The sequence below is a fragment of the Pygocentrus nattereri genome, chromosome 30 (genome assembly GCF_015220715.1).
Source record: "Pygocentrus nattereri isolate fPygNat1 chromosome 30, fPygNat1.pri, whole genome shotgun sequence".
Lineage (NCBI taxonomy): Eukaryota > Metazoa > Chordata > Actinopteri > Characiformes > Serrasalmidae > Pygocentrus > Pygocentrus nattereri.
The window spans coordinates 599,080-621,495 of NC_051240.1; the positions used below are offsets into that span (position 1 = coordinate 599,080).

General features: G+C 39.1%; 1 protein-coding gene and 1 long non-coding RNA gene across 6 annotated transcripts in view; one reads left to right on the forward strand and one right to left on the reverse strand.

Annotated features, from left to right (window-relative positions):
* Positions 1-4,551: 4,551 nt before the first annotated feature.
* Positions 4,552-8,447, reverse strand: LOC108436405. Its single transcript, XR_001858523.2, has 3 exons — positions 8,314-8,447; positions 8,019-8,079; positions 4,552-7,783 (listed from the first exon to the last, which is right to left on the reverse strand). It is a non-coding gene; the product is annotated as an uncharacterized LOC108436405 (long non-coding RNA).
* A 5,500-nt stretch (positions 8,448-13,947) lies between these two features.
* The window catches only part of rapgef4b (Rap guanine nucleotide exchange factor 4b), a 39,929-nt gene continuing 31,460 nt past the window's right edge, over positions 13,948-22,416 (forward strand). For 4 of the 5 annotated variants that reach the window (XR_005130009.1, XR_005130010.1, XM_037536516.1 and 1 more), the window contains exons 1-3: positions 13,948-14,104; positions 19,042-19,184; positions 19,295-19,383. Coding sequence is in view for 3 of the 5 variants with exons in the window: in XM_037536516.1 (XP_037392413.1) it covers positions 14,037-14,104; positions 19,042-19,184; positions 19,295-19,383 (300 nt within the window). In the remaining 2 variants the exon portion in view is untranslated. The remainder of the gene's footprint in view (positions 14,105-19,041; positions 19,185-19,294; positions 19,384-22,416) is intronic. The other variant, XM_017712895.2, reaches the window with a different exon arrangement.

The window sequence follows — 22,416 nt, forward strand, 5'->3', positions numbered from 1 at the left end:
CTCAGTCCTACCTGTAACCTTTAAATCCTACACTTTTTCAATGGCGTTTTTGTTGGAAGACTAGAATGGACATTGCATTTAATGGAATGCACTGTTTTACTGGAAGACATTCAGTGCTGCTCTAAAGTGAAATATGCTAAAACAAAGCTAAACCGCGTTTCTGTCACAGTAATTTTTTTTGCTTAAATGTTGCTCTTTGGTGGCTCAGAAGACTTAAAGGTGATTTATCCTAAGTTTCATTAGAAGAAAAAGCATTAGAAAAAAGAAGACATTATATACAGGCTGAAGGAACAGGAGGCCTTGCATGGACGCTGAAATGGGACTAATGGGAATATATGGATATATTATATGTAATAATGTAACAGTATGTAGCACTATATGCATTTCTCATTACTATATGTGATGAGAAATATATATATATATATATAAAATTCTGCCCTTACTGCCTGTACATTGATCTGTAGAGAAAGTATCTTAGCCCTGCGTTATTTCCACATTCTAAACTTGTGCTTGTGAAACTAACAGGGCAGTTTCAAAAGAGTTGTTCTTCAATGATGTCTAGTGTTAAAGCAAGACTGTGAGCTATTGTTTCCTTTAACTAAGTTAAGTGAGAGTGTGGGAAGATACTTCTTTCTCAGTGGAAGTGTATATCACTTTCATTTGTCATGGAAATACCTGCGTTTAGAAAGTTTCTTGTAAATATTGATATAATAGAAAGTTCCTTCATTACAGTTACAAGCTTTTCTTATCTACTATCCAAACAGATTAAATTAGTATCAGTATCAATCAATTTTCAGGATATAGCTGGTTAAAGCAATTGTTTGGCCAAAAATCAGGTTTACAAAGTTTTGCAGTTACATCAGGCAAGGCATGTTTGTCATCTGAAAGCTAACAAATTATGCAAAGAAACAGATGCACTACTCCAGAGAAAAGAAATATTCTAAATGAGATCTCCTCTTGATCTCAGGTTCTTCTCCTAGACGTGGTTAAGTCCAGTTTGAAATCAGAATGAGCCGTTTTCCCGTTTCTGAAATTTGGCTCCAAGAAATAACCCTCAGATTTTCTCACCTTGGTCAAAATGTTGTCACACATGTTGCTTAAACTTAGTGTCTGACTCATCTCACCCCAGTCTCAGCTGAATAATATTTCTCATTCATCATCAGAACTTTTCACAGTGAAATGCTGATTAATCTCCTCTTTTCTCTTGAGAGGGGTTTAGAAGAATTAATTCAGAAATCAGTGATCCTTCATTAATATAATATTGAAATCTACTTTATTTCTCTGAGACAATCATAAGAAAGATTTTTTTTTCCTCTGGGACAGTCTGTAACACAATATACAAATATAAAGAAAAAAAAACACACATACACAGTGTATCTCCTAAATACACTCATATACATACATGCAGATAAACAGTTTGTAGTTAAATATAAGCTTTCCAAGTGGGACTAATTTATGAACAAAAAGCCCCTTAGCACTTTTTTCCAAACTAGATCATCGAGCCCAGAAATAAGTGTTCAAACAAATTGTGTATGCTGAGAAAATCCACAACAAACACCACCTTCAGCATCACATCGTGGAGGCTTGTGACAGCATAAAAAATAAGATAAAATAAAACAGTGTCCTGTGACTTTTGGCTCACCCAAAACATTTTCTGGCACAATACAATAGAATATGCAACAAATGTATACCTGAAAAATTTTGAGGTAAACCCTCATTGACCCCTAACACACAAATCTTAGCCCCTAAATTAAGAGAACATTTGAAAATGTTCTCAATTGACCTCAAACCAAAACTTGTGTATATGCGGACAACCCCACAAACAAAGAAATAAAGATCCAACTGCTATGTGACAGTTATTACTGAATTAAGACTAATTAATTAATTTCGAATTCATCTTATGTCTAGATTCTGGGGTAATATAGAGCCAATTCTGAAATGCCTCTGCAAATCTGAGTTGCTTGCTACAACATGAGTGGGTTGTCCACATATATTTATCCAGTTATCCAAATCAGTTAAACCAAAATCTTCTTCCCACAACTTTTTAGTTTTATTAGTATTGTCCATATTGGTATTATTAAGATCACTGTATCAAATCAAATCAAATCAAATTTATTTGTATAACGCTTTTTACAACGGATGTTGTCACAAAGCAGCTTTACAGGATTTCAGAAAAGACAAAGTTTCCACAGGACTGAAAGAATGTACAGAACCCCCCCCAGTGGGCAAGCCAGGGGCAACAGTGGCAAGGAAAAACTCCCTCAGAACTGAGGAAGAAACCTTGGGAGGAACCAGGCTCACCAGGGGGGACCCATCCTCCTCTGGTCAAACTACCTACAAGTGATTATACTACTAATATTAATAGCAGTAATATTGGTATTAGGAATATCTAGGAGTCTATGAGAACATCAGGGTAGGGTGGGCAGCTCATCCAAGGTGGGCGGTGGTAGCTGAGGTGTGGGCAGCTGGTCTGAAGTGGGTAGCAGGAGGGCTCGGCAGTCGGTCGTCCTTCAGTGTCCAGCCGGACATGTGGGCGGTTGTATACTCGGAAAAAAAAGCAGGTAAATGGGATTAGTTTTGTTCTATCCGTTTGTACATAAACAGGGAATGTAAACATTTACAGAGTGTGGCTAACGACTCCGGCAGATCTGAATTAGGATTATGAATAATCCATTCTAAAATAAATCTTAGCTGAACTGTCAACTGATGCAGATAAGCCTCCCAGCTTTGAAGGCAAACCAGATAGCTGTATCTTAACCTAGGCCGTTTTCTGCACCAAATAAATGAAATGATGACACTGTTTTTTTAGTTAAACTTTTCCTTGATAGTAACACTGGGACCACCTGGGAAAGATACAAAAAACGTGGAAGGATATTCATTTTAATTAAGTGAATTCGACCCAACAGTGGTAAGGGAAAGCTACCCCATTTTTTACAGCCTGAAGAAGAGGAGCAAAGCTATTCTTAAAGAGGTCTCTTTAGCTGCAGAGAGATTTTTATACTTAAATAGGTGAAGCTGGATGGGGACCAATGAAAGGGCTACACTTAAGTTTAATGCCTGTGAATTCCTAAGAGTCACGGCTTCACTCTTAGTAAAGTTTAGTTTATACCCAGAGAACATACCAGATTCATTTATTAGCTCTATTAATTTCGGAATAAATTGTTTCAGAAAATCCAAATATATCAAGACATCGTCAGCATACAATGAAGTCTTGTGCTGACGAGCCCCCAGAGTGATGCCTCTAATTTCCTTACTCTGCCTCACAGCTGCAGCAAGTGGTTCCATGGTGAGTGCAAACAACAAAAACATAATCTCCTAAATCAAATTTAGAGAAGATAAAAATTAAATAGGGCCATTCTAGCCGATCAAAGGCTTTTTCAGCGTCTAGGGAGACAACTAAAGCCTCCGGGCTATACAATGATGCATGCAGAATGACATTTCATCTCTTAACATTGTGGAAGAGTATCTCCCTTGGACAAACCCAGTCTGGTCATTATCAACAAGAGATGGTAAAACCTTTTCTAGTCTTAAGGCGAGAGTTTTAGCTAACAATTTAAAATCCAAGTTTAAGACAGATATGGGTGTATAAGAGGAGCATTCCTCTGGAGGTTTTCCTTTTTGCAAAACTAAAGAAATATTGGCTTCTATTAAAGAAGGGGGAAGGGATCCCAATTCAAATGAATACTGGATCATATAATGTAAGGGTGATACCAGGACGTCTACAAATCCTTTATAAATCTCAGCATTAAGCCCGTCAGCAACATAATACTTAGCAAAGAAAATTGATTTCTCTGCTTTCTTTGTCCACATTGCCTCTGACGAGGCTTTAATCATGTGTAATTCACTGAACAGCTCATCTCATGGGGATCTGTTAAATCTCTGCTGTAAATCATGTCGTTCTAATTCCAGTTTCCTTTGCTTTCCTCTATTCCTCCTCCTCTGATTGGCTGCATATGCTATAATCATACCCCGAATGCAAGCCTTTGCTGTATCCCATAAGAGACTAGGTGAGACACCCGCCGTACTATTCTCTTTGAAAAAATACCCAAGCTGTTCATTCATCTATTTCTTGAAATTAGGGTCATGTAACAAAACAATGAATTAAATCTCCGTGCTTTATTCTAACTAATCATATGAGAAATGTCCATCTCTAAAAAGCAGCTTCATGATCTGAAATAAAGATGTCCCTTATAGTACAACTATGAATATTTTGCAGTGAAACCTTAGGTGTTAACATTAAGTCAATTCTACTATTGGACTTACGGACTGCTGAGAAAAATATAAACTCTTTTATGGGAGGCAAATCCAGCCAAAAAAAAATTTAAATGAAAACAATAAATGGAAATGCAAACCTCTTTTGCCATTTCTTTTTCCAAACATCTGCACAAATATCCTGCCAAAATTGAAAATGAAATAAAATGCCTTCATTTGCAATTTCATTTTTCACATGAGCACAAGTCATTTGTGGCAAAAATAGAGATAAATATAAAACATCTATTTGTCATTTAATTTTAGTGCTTATTCTGGTCTTTCATGGCCAAATCTAAAATGAAAAAGCTAATAGAGAAAAGAAAATCCAAACTTCGCTTTGGCTTTGTCTCAAAAATCTAAATGCAATGTTTACATTCTTTTTTCTTTTTCATAGTAATTGGCTGCATATCTGACAAAATTAAAATGAAAATGCAAAATAGATAAATCAACAGCAAAGCGACAGTTTCAGTTTTTGGTGTGGACGTGCTTTAAATATCAGAATAAAAAGGCAAATGGAAACGAACATCGACACCACCTGCTGGAGATTTACTTTACATTTTCCACGTTTTTGTTTCTGTTTTCAAACTGACCAACATGCAAATGTTAATTAACACTGGGCGGACCTAAAACTACAGAACTGCCCGCAAAATCCAGCAAAGGCAGCTCATAGCAACATGGTGGACAGATTGTTTGAACGGTAAATGAGTTATTGAGTTTGGCGAATTGTCAGGATGAAGATTATTCCTCAGATGTGAAGTTATATTAGACAGAATTGGTGATATTGAAGCTTTCACCAACGCGGAGGTGGATAGAGTTGTATGTCAGAATTTATGTGAAGTGGTAGGCCGCTTAAGCTCGGGGTCAGTGACAAAGGCGACCCGCCCTGTGCGAGGTCAACCTAGGTTGGACATTGCAGTAGATGCAATGAAGACGTATCTGCTCTATGGAATGATGGCCCAGAAAATTGCGGAGCTCTTCTGAGTTTCCGAGAGGACCCTAAGGCGAAGAATGGAAGAGGTTGGACTAAGGTAAGGAAAAGTACACTTTGGTTAATATGCTACTAACTTAACCTAAAACTAATAAAACGACACATATTCACAGTCATATTTGCAGTTGCACGCCAAATTGCTAGTCAACATAGTTACACAGCTAGCAGCAATGCAGTTAGTCCATCTTCTGAAAATCGAGCAATTACGTTAAATGTTTGTGAGCTGTCTTCTGGACATATTAGCTCCTTTCAGGATAAAAGCTGTTTCCAATGGTGTTTCCACATTTGATTTTATCTTCAAAGTGTCTGAATTGTACTCAGAAATCACTGATGCAGATCTTGACCGCACTGTGGAAGAAATCCAGAGGTTGTATCCTAACTCTGGAAACAGAATAATTCATGGCCATCTTCAGGCAATAAGGCTTTGAGTCCAAAGTAAGTATAAGAAACTGCCAAAATGTAAAATGTGCTCATATTTGACTGCACATACGTTGCATTTGTAATGTAAAACACACATGTATATTGTGTATGTTAAACTTCCATAGTAGTGCATCATGACTTTTGAATAATTTGTTATAATGTTCATTACAAACTAACCTAACTAATTAAGAGCATGTGCACCTAGTTAGTTCTTTTATTGTTGTGTTTAACCGTCAAGAGTGCAATGTTCTCTTCAAAGAGTGGATCCTGAAGGGTCACGAATAGGGGCCCTTTCAGCACCTATGGTGAGGCGTCGGCAGTACTCAAATAAAAGCTTAAGGCAACCCCCACATTCCCTGAACCGGAGAAAATGGATTCTTTCCTGTATTGACGTTGTCAACCTGGAACTTTCAACTGCCCACATTCATAGCGCTAAGGAAAAGACATAAAGGATAAGGCTTGGGAGGATGCTGCTGACATGTTTACAACACTGCTTTGAACTTGTCTAATTGTATCTCTGATTACTGTTTTCAATGTAACATTGTTTTTGATTTAACTGGCTACTGGAGAAGGGTGCCTTGGGGAGGCGGGGTGGGAGTTCGTGGGAGGTGTACACAATCACCCCCATTCTTGATTTTATACTGTAATGTATGTTATTGCTTATAGGTGGAAAATAATGAAAATAAATAAATAATTGATCAAAAAAAAATAAATAAAAGCTTAAGCAGGAATATCACCAAACTGCATAAATCCATGAAAATTATAGATGGATGGATGAAAATTGTAGAACTGTCTGGGATGGCCCAACAAGATGTAGTGAAGTGAAATTTCAGTTCCTGAGGTCCAGCTACCACATGACCTCACAGCACAGGAAGTGGAAGTGGATCCCCATGTTCCCTTTTCGGATGTGGTAGCCACATATGGCAACACAGTTAACCAAATTAATCAACTGGTAGGATAAGGCCTTACTGACTTTTGAGACCGTTTACTGTGTTGCAATTAGCTACATTTATGAAATGTACTTTTTTAACCTTACAGGTAACTGAGTCAACGTGAAGGTTATTACAGACAGTTTTCAGCTGTTTTCGTACATGGAAAAGAACATAAAACCAATCAACTCAAAACTTTGTGCCTTTCGCTTTTGTATTTTGTATTATTTCCCTGTTCTATGTCATTGTCCATGATAATTGTAATATTTAATTATTTTTTTTGTAACACATTTTTTTTTGTATTTATTTATTGTTAAACCAGAATGTATCACTGAATAAAAGAATGCAGTTAAACAATAAATTGTCTTTATAAAACATTCCTGGACAAATTTAGCTTTTTGGGGGAAGAGAACATCACCACCACTGGGGTTGAACAGAAACTTTAAGAACAATTTTAACAGCAATGAATGTTCAGAAACAGCCACCCTTGAATAACAAATCCTTAAACCTCTGTACTGCATTTAACTCAACATTGAAACTGCATATAGAATTAGTCAAATGGTCTGAGAATGTAAATCATATGCACAGAAGCAGAAGCATGTGTTGCTTAAGAAACCAAGTTCACATTTCAGCTCAAAAATTATAACTTCAAAATTGTTTCAGTTAATCCAGAACACCTAACATGTCCAATGTACTGGCACAAGAAGCCTGTCCCTTTGCATGAACCTTCAAGCTGTCACAATTGGCCCCTCCCAGTCCTGTCCATATGTTCTTGTTGTGTTTTAGTCTAGTCCACATGCTTTCTTTGTTTTGATCCCCAGTCCGGCCCCTTGTTTTGTAACTCCACTCCTGATTGTTCCCACTTGTGTTTCAACCTGTGTCCTGTTATCCCTTGTTAGCCCTATGATATTTAAGCCCTGTGTTTGCCCCTTGTTTTCGTTGATTGTTTGTATGCTTGCTTTATTGTGCTGTTTGTATGTATAATTTGTGTGTTTGTTGGATGTATCATTTGCTATTTGTTCTCTGTGTTTAGCCTGTGTTCTTTTGTCATGTTTGCCCCCTGATATTTTCGTGTTGGCTATATGAACCTGGACTGTTCTGACCCTCACCCTGAATTTGCTCCATGTCACACAAGCTGGTTGTCCATGTCCTCATCACTGTCAAGTGTTGGCCAAACTGTTTTGTCCAGGATCATCTACAAAAAACAAACATCTTTAAATCATCTGAAAATAAAATTGTCACAATTAACAGTTAAACTGACTGTACCCAACACTTTGTGTAACATAGTGTGAACAAATGTAAAACTTTGCAGGGATGCCCCATCCTGCTACTGGTGATGTACTTTCAGCAGGTTTAAGCTGCAGCAACCCTCAACTACTCTTTACTGTAATACTCAGATGGTTGTAAATGTAAAACATGATGGTTGTTACCGTTTCCCCAACTTCAGTCTTGAACCCCCTTCTGCACAGCATGCTGGATTTTTGCTGGACTCTGGGGACAGATGCACATTAGAGCAGAGAAAAGAAAAAACTGTGCAGTCAAGATCAGGGGTTATGACTGGAGAGAAACTGTTAATATTCAATTAATATTCAAGCAAAAGTCTGCAGGAGAGTAGACCATGTGTAGGAAATACAGGGACTGTCAAATAAGCAAACAGAATATACAGACCATGTGGTAGAATTATATCTGTTCTGTACAATCAAAGGGTTAAAAAAGCTATCATACCACTGTCTCAATTACTTGAGAAACAGTTCTTGGGAAAAGCTGTTCCATGAGAGCAGGGGGTTCTTTAATCATGGAGAGAACAGTGTCTTTCAAACCCTTCTTGATCTGCTGCGTCTGCTTTTCTCTCCGACCAGCAACCTAATAACAAAATGTAGAGTTACACACACTGGATAACTGAAGTCATAAGAAAGTCTTACAGCACTGTGCCAGCTTATCCCCACTTCCTGCACATGCCTACGCTTGGCTTTAGTCAGTTTCCCAGGACCCTGAAGCTGATGCATCAGTTTAAAAAATATCTGCATAAAAGTAATGTTGCTCAGCAGAGTGTACAAATCATAAGTGCCAACAGTGGAAAATCACTAGTCTAACATCAATGTTTTCATCACACTCACAAGAGAGACAATTTCCACGATGTCAGTATCAGGACAGTCATCTAATTTCACAATCACTGGTTCATCCTTCTCTTCAGTCACCAGCCTGAACATGGAGCGGCTTAGTCTGGTGAGCAAGGGTCTACCATGTATGAAAGAGTGAGCTTCAAGTCTGGTTCAAGTTTCCAACCTATTAAAATGCTAAATTGAAGTGAGAAAAGAAATATGTGCAATCAGCAAAACTCTGGTTACTTCTAATATCTGAGTCCTAACCATGATTCTCCAGACTGCCCCTGCCTCTGGCCTTTAAGACTGATCCATGATCCTCTCTGAATTGTCACTGCCACTGCCTTCCAGGGCTGCATAACATCTTCCTGGACTTCGTCTTCCACTGATGTCCAAAGCTGGAACATGACTGTGCCTGCCTCTGTCATCTAAAGGCACTGCTTGGCTAGCTAATCTGTGTCTCACTCCTGATATTTGTTGCTCCTGGTTACCGTTTTTCTGCCTGCAGCTACTGGATTCTTCAGATCTGAAACATTAGTTTAATTTTTATGCAGGACCATGTTTGTCAGACTCAAATTCAAAAAGTGTCTTAAGAAAAACCTTAAATGTGTTTTTTTCTGAGCTTCATTCTTAAGAAAAACAGTTATGAGAAATTGTTATTCTTCAAGTAACCTCTTATGAGTTCTTATTTTCTTTTCTTAACCATTTTCTTAAGAGACATTCTAAGAACAAGTGGTATTCTTGAAATTACTATATTCTTAAATGTTTTCTCAACCTTACAACAAACTCATACTGTCTTAGGCTGTAAGAACTGACTAAGTCAGAATCTGAATTTATCACAGACATCGTCTCTGCTACTCCTGCCCATCCTCATCCATCACCACTAATTATCAGAATTTCCAATGAGTATTTTTTCCTGTTGGCTATTTCTACCACCATCACCTGTACTTCTTGTTTATTACATTTTTAAATGCTTGGTTTGATGTTTTTCTTCCTTTGCTCCTCTGAGTGGATTAACTAGATAACAAATAACAATTAATACACATTCAAAATCTCTCACGGGTTGTTTACGATACGTGGAATACTGCAACGTAGCCCACATAAGAAAACAATGAAGAAAACAAACACTAAGAAGTTCATAAAAGTGGGACTCATTCCACAATATCTTCCTACGTTTTTCTTCAATTTGTTTTTGAAATAGATGCTAAGTAAAAGTCGACATCAGATTTATGATGTTTTTTAAGCCACAGAATTGTTTGCACCTTCGTGCTCGAGTGTGTATTCTGTTCCTTCCTAAGAAGAAATCCCAAATAAGAAAACATTTGTGAACATCAGAATCTTTGTCAAAGCTGCATAAGTGGATTTTAAGAAATTACCGCTAAAGAACAGTTGATGAATGAGGCCCAATGTTCTTAAATGCAACTGTCAAAAAAAAAAACAAACTCCAAAGTATTCTCTTAAAATAACCTAAAGTAATAACTTAACAACAAAAAAATAACTTAAAATAAAATGTTTCCTCCCACAGTCCAAAGACATGCAGTCAGGCCAATTGGACATGCTACATTGCCCCTGGGTGTGAGTGACTGTCTGTGTCTGTCTGTCTGCCTTGCGATGGACTGGCGACCTGTCCAGGGTGTATCCTGCCTTCCGCCCGATGACTGCTGGGATAGGCTCCAGCACCCCCACCCCTCCACCCCCCGGCCCCGCGACCCTGACGGAGAAGCGGCTTGGAAAATGGATGGATTTTCGTAATAAAAGAAAGAAAATCTTCATTGTTTTCTTATGTAGGCTACGTTGCATTTTACCACATAACAAACAACACAAGATACATTTTGAATTTGTATTACCTGTTACTCGGGTAATCCAGGGGAGCAAAATGTTGAAAAAACATCAAAATAATAGAACTAGAACAACTAGAACTAAAAGTAATGGTGGAAGAAACAGCCAACAGGGAAAAATCCTCACTGGAAAATCTGATAATTGTGGGGTAACGGACGAGGATGAGCAGGAGTAGAAGAGGCAGCATCTGTGATAAATTTAGACGCTGACCTCGTCAACTCTTACAAGCTAAGACAAGCGTGGGGCTGTCGTGAGGTTTAAAGAACACTTAGGAGCATATTTTCTAGAATACCATTTGTTCTTAGAATGAGTCTTAAATAGAAAATAGTTAAGAAAAGAAAATAAGAACTAAATTGCATATGAAGAATTACAATTTCTTGTCATTTTTTTCTTAGGAATTTAAGAAGTTAATGAAAAAAAAAACACATTTAAGAAGATTTTCTTTCTTAAGACACTTTTGTGAATCCTAGACAAAAAATATTGTTTTTTTCTCACAAGTTGCACTCGTCCACATGGTCCTGTATTTCAACATGGCAGAATAGTTTGCTGCAGTAAATGAACTGTATCATTGGTCCATTTTCATGCATTGCTTTAGATATATTCTAAGACAGCATTGGGGGAAAAAAGTTTACAAATCACATTACAGAATAACTTAATGATTTTTAATGGATAGCTGTAACAAATCGTCACATGAACACAATAGAAAAAGGTTACATCAGTTAAAACATTATGCAATCGATCTATTAGTGTAGTCACGTTACTCTCCTGAATGAAATTTTTAAATTTGAAATGCCTCTCCACAGATTAGCAGCAGCATCTGCTGAAGCTCAGACTACCAGCTAAATATGTTCTGACATTTATCAAAGTCTTTAAATGCTGATTAATTTCAAACTCCCCTTATCTAACCTGAGATCTCGCTGAGAAAGGTCTAACATACACAGTTGCTGCATGAATTCCGTAACCCTCAAGATGTTGTGGAGGGTATCCTTCTTCCGGACAGGGAATGATCTCCAAAATCTTGCTCCTAGTTGAGCCATAGGGTCTGAGCAACTGAAAACCTCCTCCATCTTTTAACTTGGGACACTCTTTCTGAAGTCGTGCTTCTAATTCACCCTCTGTGCCAAGTTCCTTTGAGCCAGAACCAGCATATACTGTTTTAGAAAATGGATAGTTCTGGTCCTAAAATCTGATTGACTGAGCCACGCTCGAAGTCATTGTAAAATCCCCAATATACACACACCTGTAACTGCCTCACAACAACTGAATTGTGTATTACTGCACTACAGCACACAAAAAAACATTGGGCTGTTAATGGAATAATCTTTGACTCTCATGCTAGCCTCTACAGCCAAATAAATGTATCGAATATGGATGTGGATGAATCCCACATGACTTCTTAGCTATATTTTGAACCGTTGATGATCGTTATTTAAATCCAGTATTTAAATTCCTAGTGCACTATGTAAGGAGCAGGGAGCCATCAGCCCCAGTGTATGATGAGGGGCACCGCTGGACTGGTGTTAAAAAAGACTTGTGGTGGTAATTTGGTGACCAAAAAGTACTTCTAAAGTGAAGGTTTCTGCTTTAAACAACGCTGTGTTATCATATGTTCAATATATACAACAAAATTTTTTAAAAAGTGCATTTGAATAAAAGCAGATATATTTTTGGTCAAATCTGTGCATATACACTCACTGGCCACTTTATTAGGTACACCTTGCTAGTAAAAGGCTGGACCCCCTTTTGCCTTCAGAACTGTCTTAATTCTTCGAGGCAGACTTTCAACAAGGTGTTGGAAACGTTCCTCAGAGATGTTGGTTGGTTATTTGAGTTCCTGCTGCCTTTCTATCATCTGGAACCAGTCTGCCCATTCTCCTCTGACCTCTCACATCAACAAGGCATTTTCATCCACACGACTGACTGGATATTTCCTCTTTTTCGGACCGTTCTCTGTAAACCCTAGAGATGGTTGTGTGTGAAAATCCCAGTAGATCAGCAGTTTCTGAAATACTCAGACCAGCCCGTCTGGCACCAACAACCACGCCACGGTCCCTTAAATCCCCTTTCTTCCCCGTTCTGATGCTCGGTCTGCACTTCAGCAAGTTGTCTTGACCACCTCTACATGCCTAAATGCAGTGAGCTGCAGCCGTGTGATTGGCTGATCAGCTATTTGTGTTAAAAAGCAGTTGAGCAGCAATTGAAGTGAGTGTAATTTTGCGCAAGCCTCCTTAATGAAAACATAAACCTTAATGCAAAATAAAACTTTATCTCAAATGTGCGTTTACTCTTGATATTCAATTTCACCAAGAACTTTCAAAACATGACCATGCTGACAGTTTGCTTGAGAATTCTGCTTGAGAACATAAGTTGGTTCGTTCCTCAAGTGAAATACACTCTGTTGCCAAATGTACTCGCTTCACATGCATATGAAATTGAGTGAGATCCCATTCGCAACCCATAAGGTTCAATATGATGTTGACCCACCCTTTGCAGCTATAACAGCTTCAATTCTTCTGGGAAGGCTTTCCACAAGGGTTAGAGACACTGAACACATTTATGGTAAGGATACCTAAAACATGTAAAGTGCACCCAAACTTGCATTTAACCTATATTTAACAACATCTGAAGACAAGAAATCAGGATCTAACAAACAGAAATCCACTAACTTGCTAGGACTTCTTCATAACTCCTGTATTAACCTATTGCTTGTCTTTTGAGTTTGTTCTAGCTACTTACTGAACGTGATCGCAATTCATTGAAATGTATATTTTCATTTAAGTACAAATAACGGCACCAGCTTCGATGCTCCAGTGCAAACACGTCTTGGCTGATAATCTCCATTTCGAGTAAAATGTGCCGATTTTGTTCTTTTTTTTTGTTTTGTTTTTTCGGACCACCTCCAGGGCAGGGCGCTGTGCCTGACAGCATCTCATCACTTCCTCTCCCGCCCGCTCTTATTCCTCTGCAGCTGCAGCATCTAGGTTGTCACCACGGCGACAGGCTATTACTGTAGCGACTGGCCCGCCTCAGCACCGCTGGACCCGTTTTGGGGGCAGCTGCCCTGTGTCGGTGCACAACTGCTCCAGTCGACAGCAGAGGGATAGTGCTTAAGGCTATAATCCTCCCCGACCACATGCTGTCCTTGACCCGCAGATCAGCTAGTGTGTCTAATTAGGTGTGAAACTTCGCCGACAGCAACGCAGCTTGACCGTGTTTATCGTTTAAAAGGCCTCGTCTGTTCATGAAAGCATGGCCTATATCTAAATCGTATAACAAGCTGAAGGAGCCTTCCTGCCGGACTGTGCTATTGTTTCTGTGAGCTCACAGCGAAGCTCAGTCCACGCCACTGCAGTCAACGGCAGTGGTTGAGAGGGAGGGGTGTTGGGAGGAGGAGGAGGAGGAGGAGGAGGGGGGGGGGGCTGTCAAACCTCTAGTAGACTAAAGCAGGCTGATGTAGCGTAGAGTAGCTTGCTAAAGCGTCTACAATACACGGTAGTCTAGCCGAAGATGGTAGCAGTGTACACCTCCGCCCAGTCAGTCGCTTCCACCGAGTGGATTGTCTGCCTTGACAAGAGGTGAGCAAAAATACATGCAGGTGCTCGGCCAGTGCGATTCGCACCCCTTCGTTCGAGCAACAAGGTGACATCGTGAAGCCAATCCGCCATCGCCGTGCGGTGTTATTGCAGCAGAGTTGTGCGTTTTAAGTGATGTTGCCTTGCTGTCTATGCAAGACCGTTAAATGCGCATCCAGAAACCGCTTGTTCGAGGCTATTTGGCATTGCTGACTATCTTTAATAACGCAACGCTACGCGATTTAATCGAGCGCTTCCGAATTCCCCAAACTGGAACGCCACATTCACGATTTTCTAGCGTGTGGAAGGCTAAACGACTTGGAGCCAGCAGAAGAGGCTGTGGTGCTGCAGGGATACAAGCATGCCTCAAGACTGTGAGAGAGAGAGAGAGAGAGAGAGAGAGAGAGAGAGAGAGAGAGAGACGGGCTAAAAGTGCCGATCGCTTTGTAATTCAAGCAAATAAGTGAGGAGGAAAGTTGCAAGGTGCTGTTAAGGTTAATCGCCAAATCCTTATTTATTCACTGAATTCCGCGTGGCTGCGTGTCTCATTCTCACTGTGATGTGCTGCATTGGCCCCCCTTCTCACTCCGAACCCCAACCCCTTCTTAGCACACGCAGGTTGCCATGGCAATGTGAGGAAGTGTGAGATCACCTTTCTAGCTGGTGAGATCGGCCTGGCAGCAGACGATGTCTTCTATTGAGTTTTTCAACCTATCAAAAGGAGATCATGTTTAAACAAATCAATATCATATTCCTTCAGTGGATTTCTTTGCTTTCAGGGCCCTGCACTTAACTCTGGAGCACTCAGCACCAGTCCTTTATGCTCAAGATCAGCACCCATAGCACAGAAGTACCCCCTGATGCTGAGCTCTCTGCTGCTCAAAGCTGCCTCTGCGCTTCAGAGACTTAATAGTTTGTGTCTGTTCAGAGCAGAAAATCAGCCTTTTTAATGCAGGCAGTATTATGGAAAATGGGAAAATGTGCATGCTTCAACATGTATTTGTTTATTTGTCACTTAGCCATTTCATTTATGGCATGCTGAGATGCATCTGTTGTAGATGATTGATCGATACATGTAAACATCCTGTCAGATGAAGCAGTGAAGGCTAATCCTATGGGTTGGACAAGGAGTTGGTTCAGGTGGGGTTTGATGCAGCCTGTTGACTTCTGTTGCAGACTGTGAGATATTGTGAGATACCTGTCTGAGCAAATATCCCTGCAGCCCTGGGATCAGGCAGAGGGGGTGGGGTGGTGCATTTACATCAACCATCTGAGGCAAAGGGGATGGGGACTACATAGCATGGAAGACTCAGTAGTATATATGAACACATCTGAGAGATGGAGGGAGAAGGGAAAGGAAGATTTTAGAAAAGACCCTTTAGTTGATTAAATGTTTTTTTTTTTACAGTTGACAATAGTAGAAGTACTAGTGAGCCATGCAATTGTAATAAGGCAGAGAAAGAGTGGTTAGTTGTCTTGCTCAAGGACACCTCAGTCATGTGCTGTCGGCCCTGGGGATTGAACCAGCAACCTTCCAGTCACAGGGCCAGTTCCCTACCCTCCAGCCCACGACTGCCCCCTCGACTGTATGTGTACACCGGATGTCCACACCACTGACTCCAAGCACATAATGCTTGGCCGCAGACACACTCTGAAGAATACAGAATGACTGGCCAGAATCACTCAGGTCAATATGTTATGGCGTACTGTAACCTTCAGGCAAATGAACAAATACAAATGACACAAATGGGCATGCTTTGCAGTAACTCCACTGGACCATAATTTAGAATACATGTTATATCCTTGACATTATACATATTCTTGGTACAGGAATTCGTCATGTAGCACATAATGCCTTCTTAGGATTATGGCTTTGCCTGTGGTGATTTGATTGAGTACAGTCAAGCAGAGGGGCATGTGAAAGAATCTTCAGCTATATTGTAAGCAAAGCAACCTCTGATAAAGACAGTTTTGCACTAAGGCCATAGTTTCTGAACATTTACAAGATGGCCTGGGGGCTGGTAGAAGTTATGATTAGCAACATTGGCTTATTTAGATGCCTGTTAGCCAGGACATCTACTCTTCCTTACATGATACCATCCAGAATGTTATACAGCTTTACAAATGAAGGTAAAGAGTTCACACTGTGATTTTCGAAGGCTCCTTCTGGCTGTCCTGATATAAAAGCTTCATGACTGTCAGCTTTTATCAGCTGTGCTAGCTAGTGTCGGTATGACATATAGGCAGAGAGTTCAGGCACTTGCCTTTTTAAGAAAGTGGACTGCTACTAACAAGCATAGTGTTGCTAATAAAAATGATCTATACAAAAAGCTGCTAATTGTTTGTCATATCTTTAGTCTGTGAAATCATCTAGTTTAGGGTACTCTGTGAATGCAAGAACCAACCCTCCTCCATGTCACTGAAGCCATGTCTTAGCTTTTATCTGTTTGGTGAGCACAGAAAAAAAGACACTCTTGACTTGGACTGCTCTGCACAAAAGCGAAAACAGCAAGCAAAACAGTGTTCTTCTCTGCAAAAAGGCATACAGTGTAAATCTTTCTCCTTATGAGAGTGAGAGTATTTGATAAGCTCTTCTCATGATGAGTGACCATCTCTATGGCAACATACAGATGTCCCTGATGCAGAAAATGTAATGATGGTCCTCTCTTCGTGCGATGCATTTACACAGTGTATGTATACACTCACTCTTTATGGTGAGTTGGGAACAGATATAGACTATTCCAGTCCATTCTGTTGAGCAGTTGGCAGCTGAGCACCTATGGGAGTGAGTGCTTTAATGTATTGACCTTCCATTAGATTTTGTTTGAGTAAAAATCTCAATCCACAGATCATACAACACCTTATAGAAGGTACTATATGAGTCATATTTCCAACTATGACTGCAATATTTGTGGTTGATAACTGCTAAATGGCACAATTTATATGATTCCATTCAAGAACACTAGAGTCTATTAATACAACAGTTTCAGTGGTAATTTTCTACCATGTGTTGTTTTTTTTGTTTTTTTTGTTTGTTATGATGTTTGTTTTATAAACCTTTCACCTGAACTCAGTGCCCTGCCTCCCCCACATCCTTTTTCTTGTTGTGATTACCAAAATGTATGCATGTACGGTGGTGCTTGAAAGTTTGTGAACCCTTCAGAATTTTCTATATTTCTGCATAAATGTGACCTAAAACATCATCAGATTTTCACACAAGTCCTAAAAGTAGATAAAGAGAACCCAGTTAAACAAATGACACAAAAATATTAGACTTGGTCATTTATTTATTGAGGAAAATGATCCAATATTACATATTTGTGAGTGGCAAACGTATGTGAACCTGTAGGATTAGCAGTTAATTTGAAGGTGAAATTAGAGTCAGGTGTTTTCAATCAATGGGATGACAATCAGGTGTGAGTGGGCACCCTGTTTAATTGAAAGAACAGGGATCTAGTCTGCTCTTCACAACACATGTTTATGGAAGTGTATCTTGGCCCGGACAAAGGAGATTTCTGAGGACCTAAGAAAAAGAGTTGTTGATGTTCATCAGGCTGGAAAAGGTTACAAAACCATCTCTGAAGTGTTTGGACTCCACTAATCCAGTCAGACAGACTGTGTACAAATAGAGGAAATTCAAGACCATTGTTTCCCTCCCCAGGAGTGGTCGACCAACAAAGATCCCTCCAAGAGCAAGGCGTGTAATAGTCGGCGAGGTCACAGAGGACCCCAGGGTAACTTCTAAGCAACTGAAGGCCTCTCTCATATTGGCTAATGTTAATGTTCACGAGTCCACCATCAGAAGAACACTGAACAACAATGGTGTGCATGGCAGGGTTGCAAGGAGAAAGCCACTACTCTCCAAAAAGAACATTGCTGCTTGTCTGCAGTTTGTTAAAGATCACATGGACAAGCCAGAAGGCTATTGGAAGAATGTTTTGTGGATGGATGAGACCAAAATAGAACTTTTTGGTTTAAATGAAAAGTGTTATGTTTGGAGAAAGGAAAACACTGCATTCCTGCATAAGAACCTTATCCCATCTATGAAACATGGTGGTGGTAGTATCATGGTTTGGGCCTGTTTTGCTGCATCTGGGCCAGGGCGGCTTGCCATCGTTGATGGAACAATTAATTCTGAATTATATCAGAGAATTCTAAAGGAAAATGTCAGGACATCTGTACATGAACTGAATCTCAAGAGAAGGTGAGTCATGCAGCAAGACGATGACCCTAAGCAAACAAGTCGTTCTACCAAAGAAGGTTAAAGAAGAATAATGTTAATGTTTTGGAATAGCCCAGTCAAAGTCCTGACCTTAATCCCATCGAAATGTTGTGGAAGGACCTGAAGCAAGCAGTTAATGTGAGGAAACCCACCAACATCCCAGAGTTGAAGCTGTTCTGTACGGAGGAATGGGCTAAATTTCCTCCAAGCCGCTCTGCAGGACTGATCAACAGTTACCTGAAACGTTTAGTTGCAGTTATTGCTGCACGGGGGGGGTCACACCAGATACTGAAAGCAAAGATTAACATACTTTCCACTCACAAATATGTAATCTTGGATCGTTTTCCTCAATAAATAAATGACCAAATATAATATTTTTGTGTCATTTGTTTAACTGGGTTCTCTTTATCTACTTTTAGGACTTGTGTGAAAATCTGATGATGTTTTAGGTCATATTTATGCAGGAAAATAGAAAATTCTGAAGGGTTCACAAACTTTCAAGCTCCACTGTAAACTATCCTGTTGCATAATTCGCATGTATGAGCACAGTTGTGTGTGTTAAGGTGTGAAATGGTGTAAATTTCACAAACATGGTGTACTGCATGAAGTTTTAGATAAATTATGGCACTGCTGGCTTGACTATGTTCCTTGCTCTTCTAACTTTGTATATGTGCTGTTTATTTGTGTATGTGTATGCATATTTATTTGTGCTCCTCAGGCCAGCAGAGCGCTCGGGGGAGGATGTGGACATCATTCTGGCCAGGCTGAAGGTGGTGAAGGCCTTTGCGAAGTTCCACCCCAACCTCCTGCAGCAAATCTGTCTGTGTGGCTTCTATGAATACCTGGAGAAAGGAATCACCTGTAAGTGAAAGCTGTGCACTGTGTCTTCAATGAGGCTTCAGACGTACTGGAATTATTGTATCAAACTAGTGAAGATTACCCACTGAGACATCCCTCGCATCCCCCCACAGTGTATCGACAGGGAGATATTGGCACTAGCTGGTATGCTGTTCTGTCTGGCTCGCTTGATGTGAAGGTGTCTGAGACTGCCAACTATCAGGTAAAAAAAAAACACACACACACACTCTAAAAGTATTGCCTCCATACAGAACATTAATGAGGTTGTGAGTTTCTTTGTGTCATTGTGCTCATACAGACAGTTTGAGTGGGTGGTGATCCCGGTCACTGGCTTGTTGAATGTTTAGTCGCGTGTGTAGGTGGTGGGAGTACTGTGGAGAATCTGATCATGTGTCTTAAAGAGCAGGGGATTCGATGAGTCACACTTGAAGCTCTCTTCACTGGCCCTAAAGGAAAAGGGATTCTGGAAGACTCTGGAAAAGCTTTAAGAGTCTGCTATGGGCCTATACTTACATTTGAAACGGTTTTATTAATACATGATAGATGAGAAGTAAGCAGAATTGCTCTACACTATTGAGATTTGTATATTTAGGCTTGCTCTCCAGTAATTAGTTAAGATATTTTCTCCAGTGGTTAGAGAGAAAAATAACAACAAGGCCTCTTTTACTCAGCAGCGTACGCCACACAACACTACTACACTGCTAGCCCTATTTCTAGAGTGTGGGATATGTTTCCAGCCACAAAGGGAAAGACACATAGTGGACTATTCTGTTTTATTAAAAATGTCTGAATACACATGATAATCCATGCTTTAACCATTTTTAATCACCTATTATGTGTTTTTAAATAAGCAATAAAAGTCATGTATTTCAGATCCAAGATAAAAAAATAGACATGCACAGCAGGGGCATTTCTGACTGAAGATGGTAGGTTTCATTATTATTATTATTAATATTATTATTAATATCCTTTTTTTTTTGTCGGAAAAAATGTTCCAAGTACATAAACTGCAATGCTTTTTCATAACTATATACAATGTTTTATTTTAGCAAAACTGCAGATCTGCATATCTCCAATTAGGGCACTTCTTTTCTTTCTTTTTGTTTTTTTTTGTTTTTTTTTTGTCAAGGAATCAGTGAGAATAAAACAAATATGCATCTACAGTTTAGCACATTAGCCAGTGTAGTCAAGGACAGATAGACCCAGAAGTAGTTGTGCAAGATAGGACAACACATTTTCTAATTGGCAGAGAATCCCTTTTAAATGTTTATATTGTTTAATTTTAACAGCTGACAGCATCTTATATACACATATTTTGCAACATATTTAGCAAATATTTTAAAAATTAGTTTAGCTTATTAGACATTTAATCAGCATTCAGTTTAAATCCTGCATAGCTGAAACCTAAATTAAGATTTATATCAAAGGGTGATTGGCCAAGCTGTATGTCCACATTTATTTTGTTAAATATGCTCTAAATACTGTACCACTCATTTCAAAGGTTCAAATCATCTTTGTCATTGGAATCATTCCTTCATTTCTCATTGATTGTTTAGCATGAAATAGCTTTTGATCCACAACAGCAACTGTGAAGTTCCACAACATGCTATCTTTTCAAACTGCTGTAAAGCTGCTTTGTGATAATATCACTGTAAAATGTGCTATACAAATAAACTTGAATTGAATTGAATATCTGAATAGGTTCAATAATAGGTTCATCTATACTGATATCCTTAAAACTCATAAAATGCTATTTTTTTGGTAAGTTTAGGCTTATGAGATAGGATATGATCTATATAAGACTATAATTTGAGCTAAATTTGCACTTGTATAACCAGAGTAGTGTTTTGCAAAACTATTCCAGAAGCCTTTTTGAGTGATATAAAGGGTATTAGAAGGTTTTAATTGCCAAACTGTGTCAGTCTTTTAGGCTGTTTTCTGTTTTCTGAAGGGTATGTCAATAGGTGGCAGTATATCTAGAATCTTTCAGCATAGCAACTGAAGTTTTGTTATTTTATTGGTCTAAAATTGGGGGAAAAAATGCAGTGCAGATGCTTTTGTAACATAACATGCATATCATGTAACATAAAGAGATAAAATAAAGGAATTTGTGACTAAGTCATGAACATTAAAAGGTAATTATGTAAAACATTGATAATGTTCCTCACATGTATTTTTAATAAGAAGTAAACGCACTGTCATTTAAAAGTAATTCTATCAAAATATTGCTTAAGTAAATATAGCTGAATAAATTTTACTACCTACTTATGCAACAGCATACAAGTGGAAGGCATTTAAAACAATGGCAATAATTGCAAGAAGTAGGCGCCCCCCTTAAATGTCAAGGAGAATAATAAAAGAGGAAAAATCACTGGTAAGAAGAACGCTGAACAGAAATGGCATCTATGCAAGCGTCCCCAAGAAGAAGCCTCTTCTGTCAAAAAAAGAGCAGAGCTATTCATCTGACATTTGTCAGAGACCCCTTGGACAAGTCTAAGGAGTTCTGGAAGATTGATCTCAGGAAGTTGTCCGAAGTTGAACTACAACCTTGGTTCCAAATGTTTGGACACTGCAAAACGTAAATACAACCCCATATCCAAAAAATTATGATGCTGTGCAGAATGGAAATAAAAATAGTATGCAGTGATATGCAAATCAAGTAAACTATATTTTTAAAGGAAAATAGTACAAAGACAACATATCAAATGTTGACACTGAGAAATGTTGTTGTTTTTTGAAAAATATGGCCATTTTGAATTTGATGCCGAAAACACATTCCAAAAACTTTGGGATGGGGGCAAGTTTACCACAGTGCTTCATCACCTCTTCTTTTAACAACACTCTAAGTGTTTGGGAACTGAGGCGTCCAGTTGCTGTAGTTTTGAAAGTGAAATGTTTCCCGTTCTTGTTTGATGTATAATTTTCGCTGCTCAACCGTTCAGGATCTCCTTTACCGTATTTTTCATTCCATAATGAGCAAAATGTTCTCAGTGGGTAGCGGTCTGGACTGCAGGTAGGCCAGTTTAGCACCTGGACTCTTTACATGCAGAAAATGGTTTTGCACTGTCTTACTGAAGTAATAAAGGTCTTCCGTCTCTCTGGGATGCTCTTTTTATACCTGATCATGTTACTGATCTGATGTCAATTAACATTATTAGTTCCATGAGGTGTTTTTTTTAAGCATTAGGCAACTTTACCAGCCTTTTGTTGTCCCTATTCTAACTTTTCTGAAACG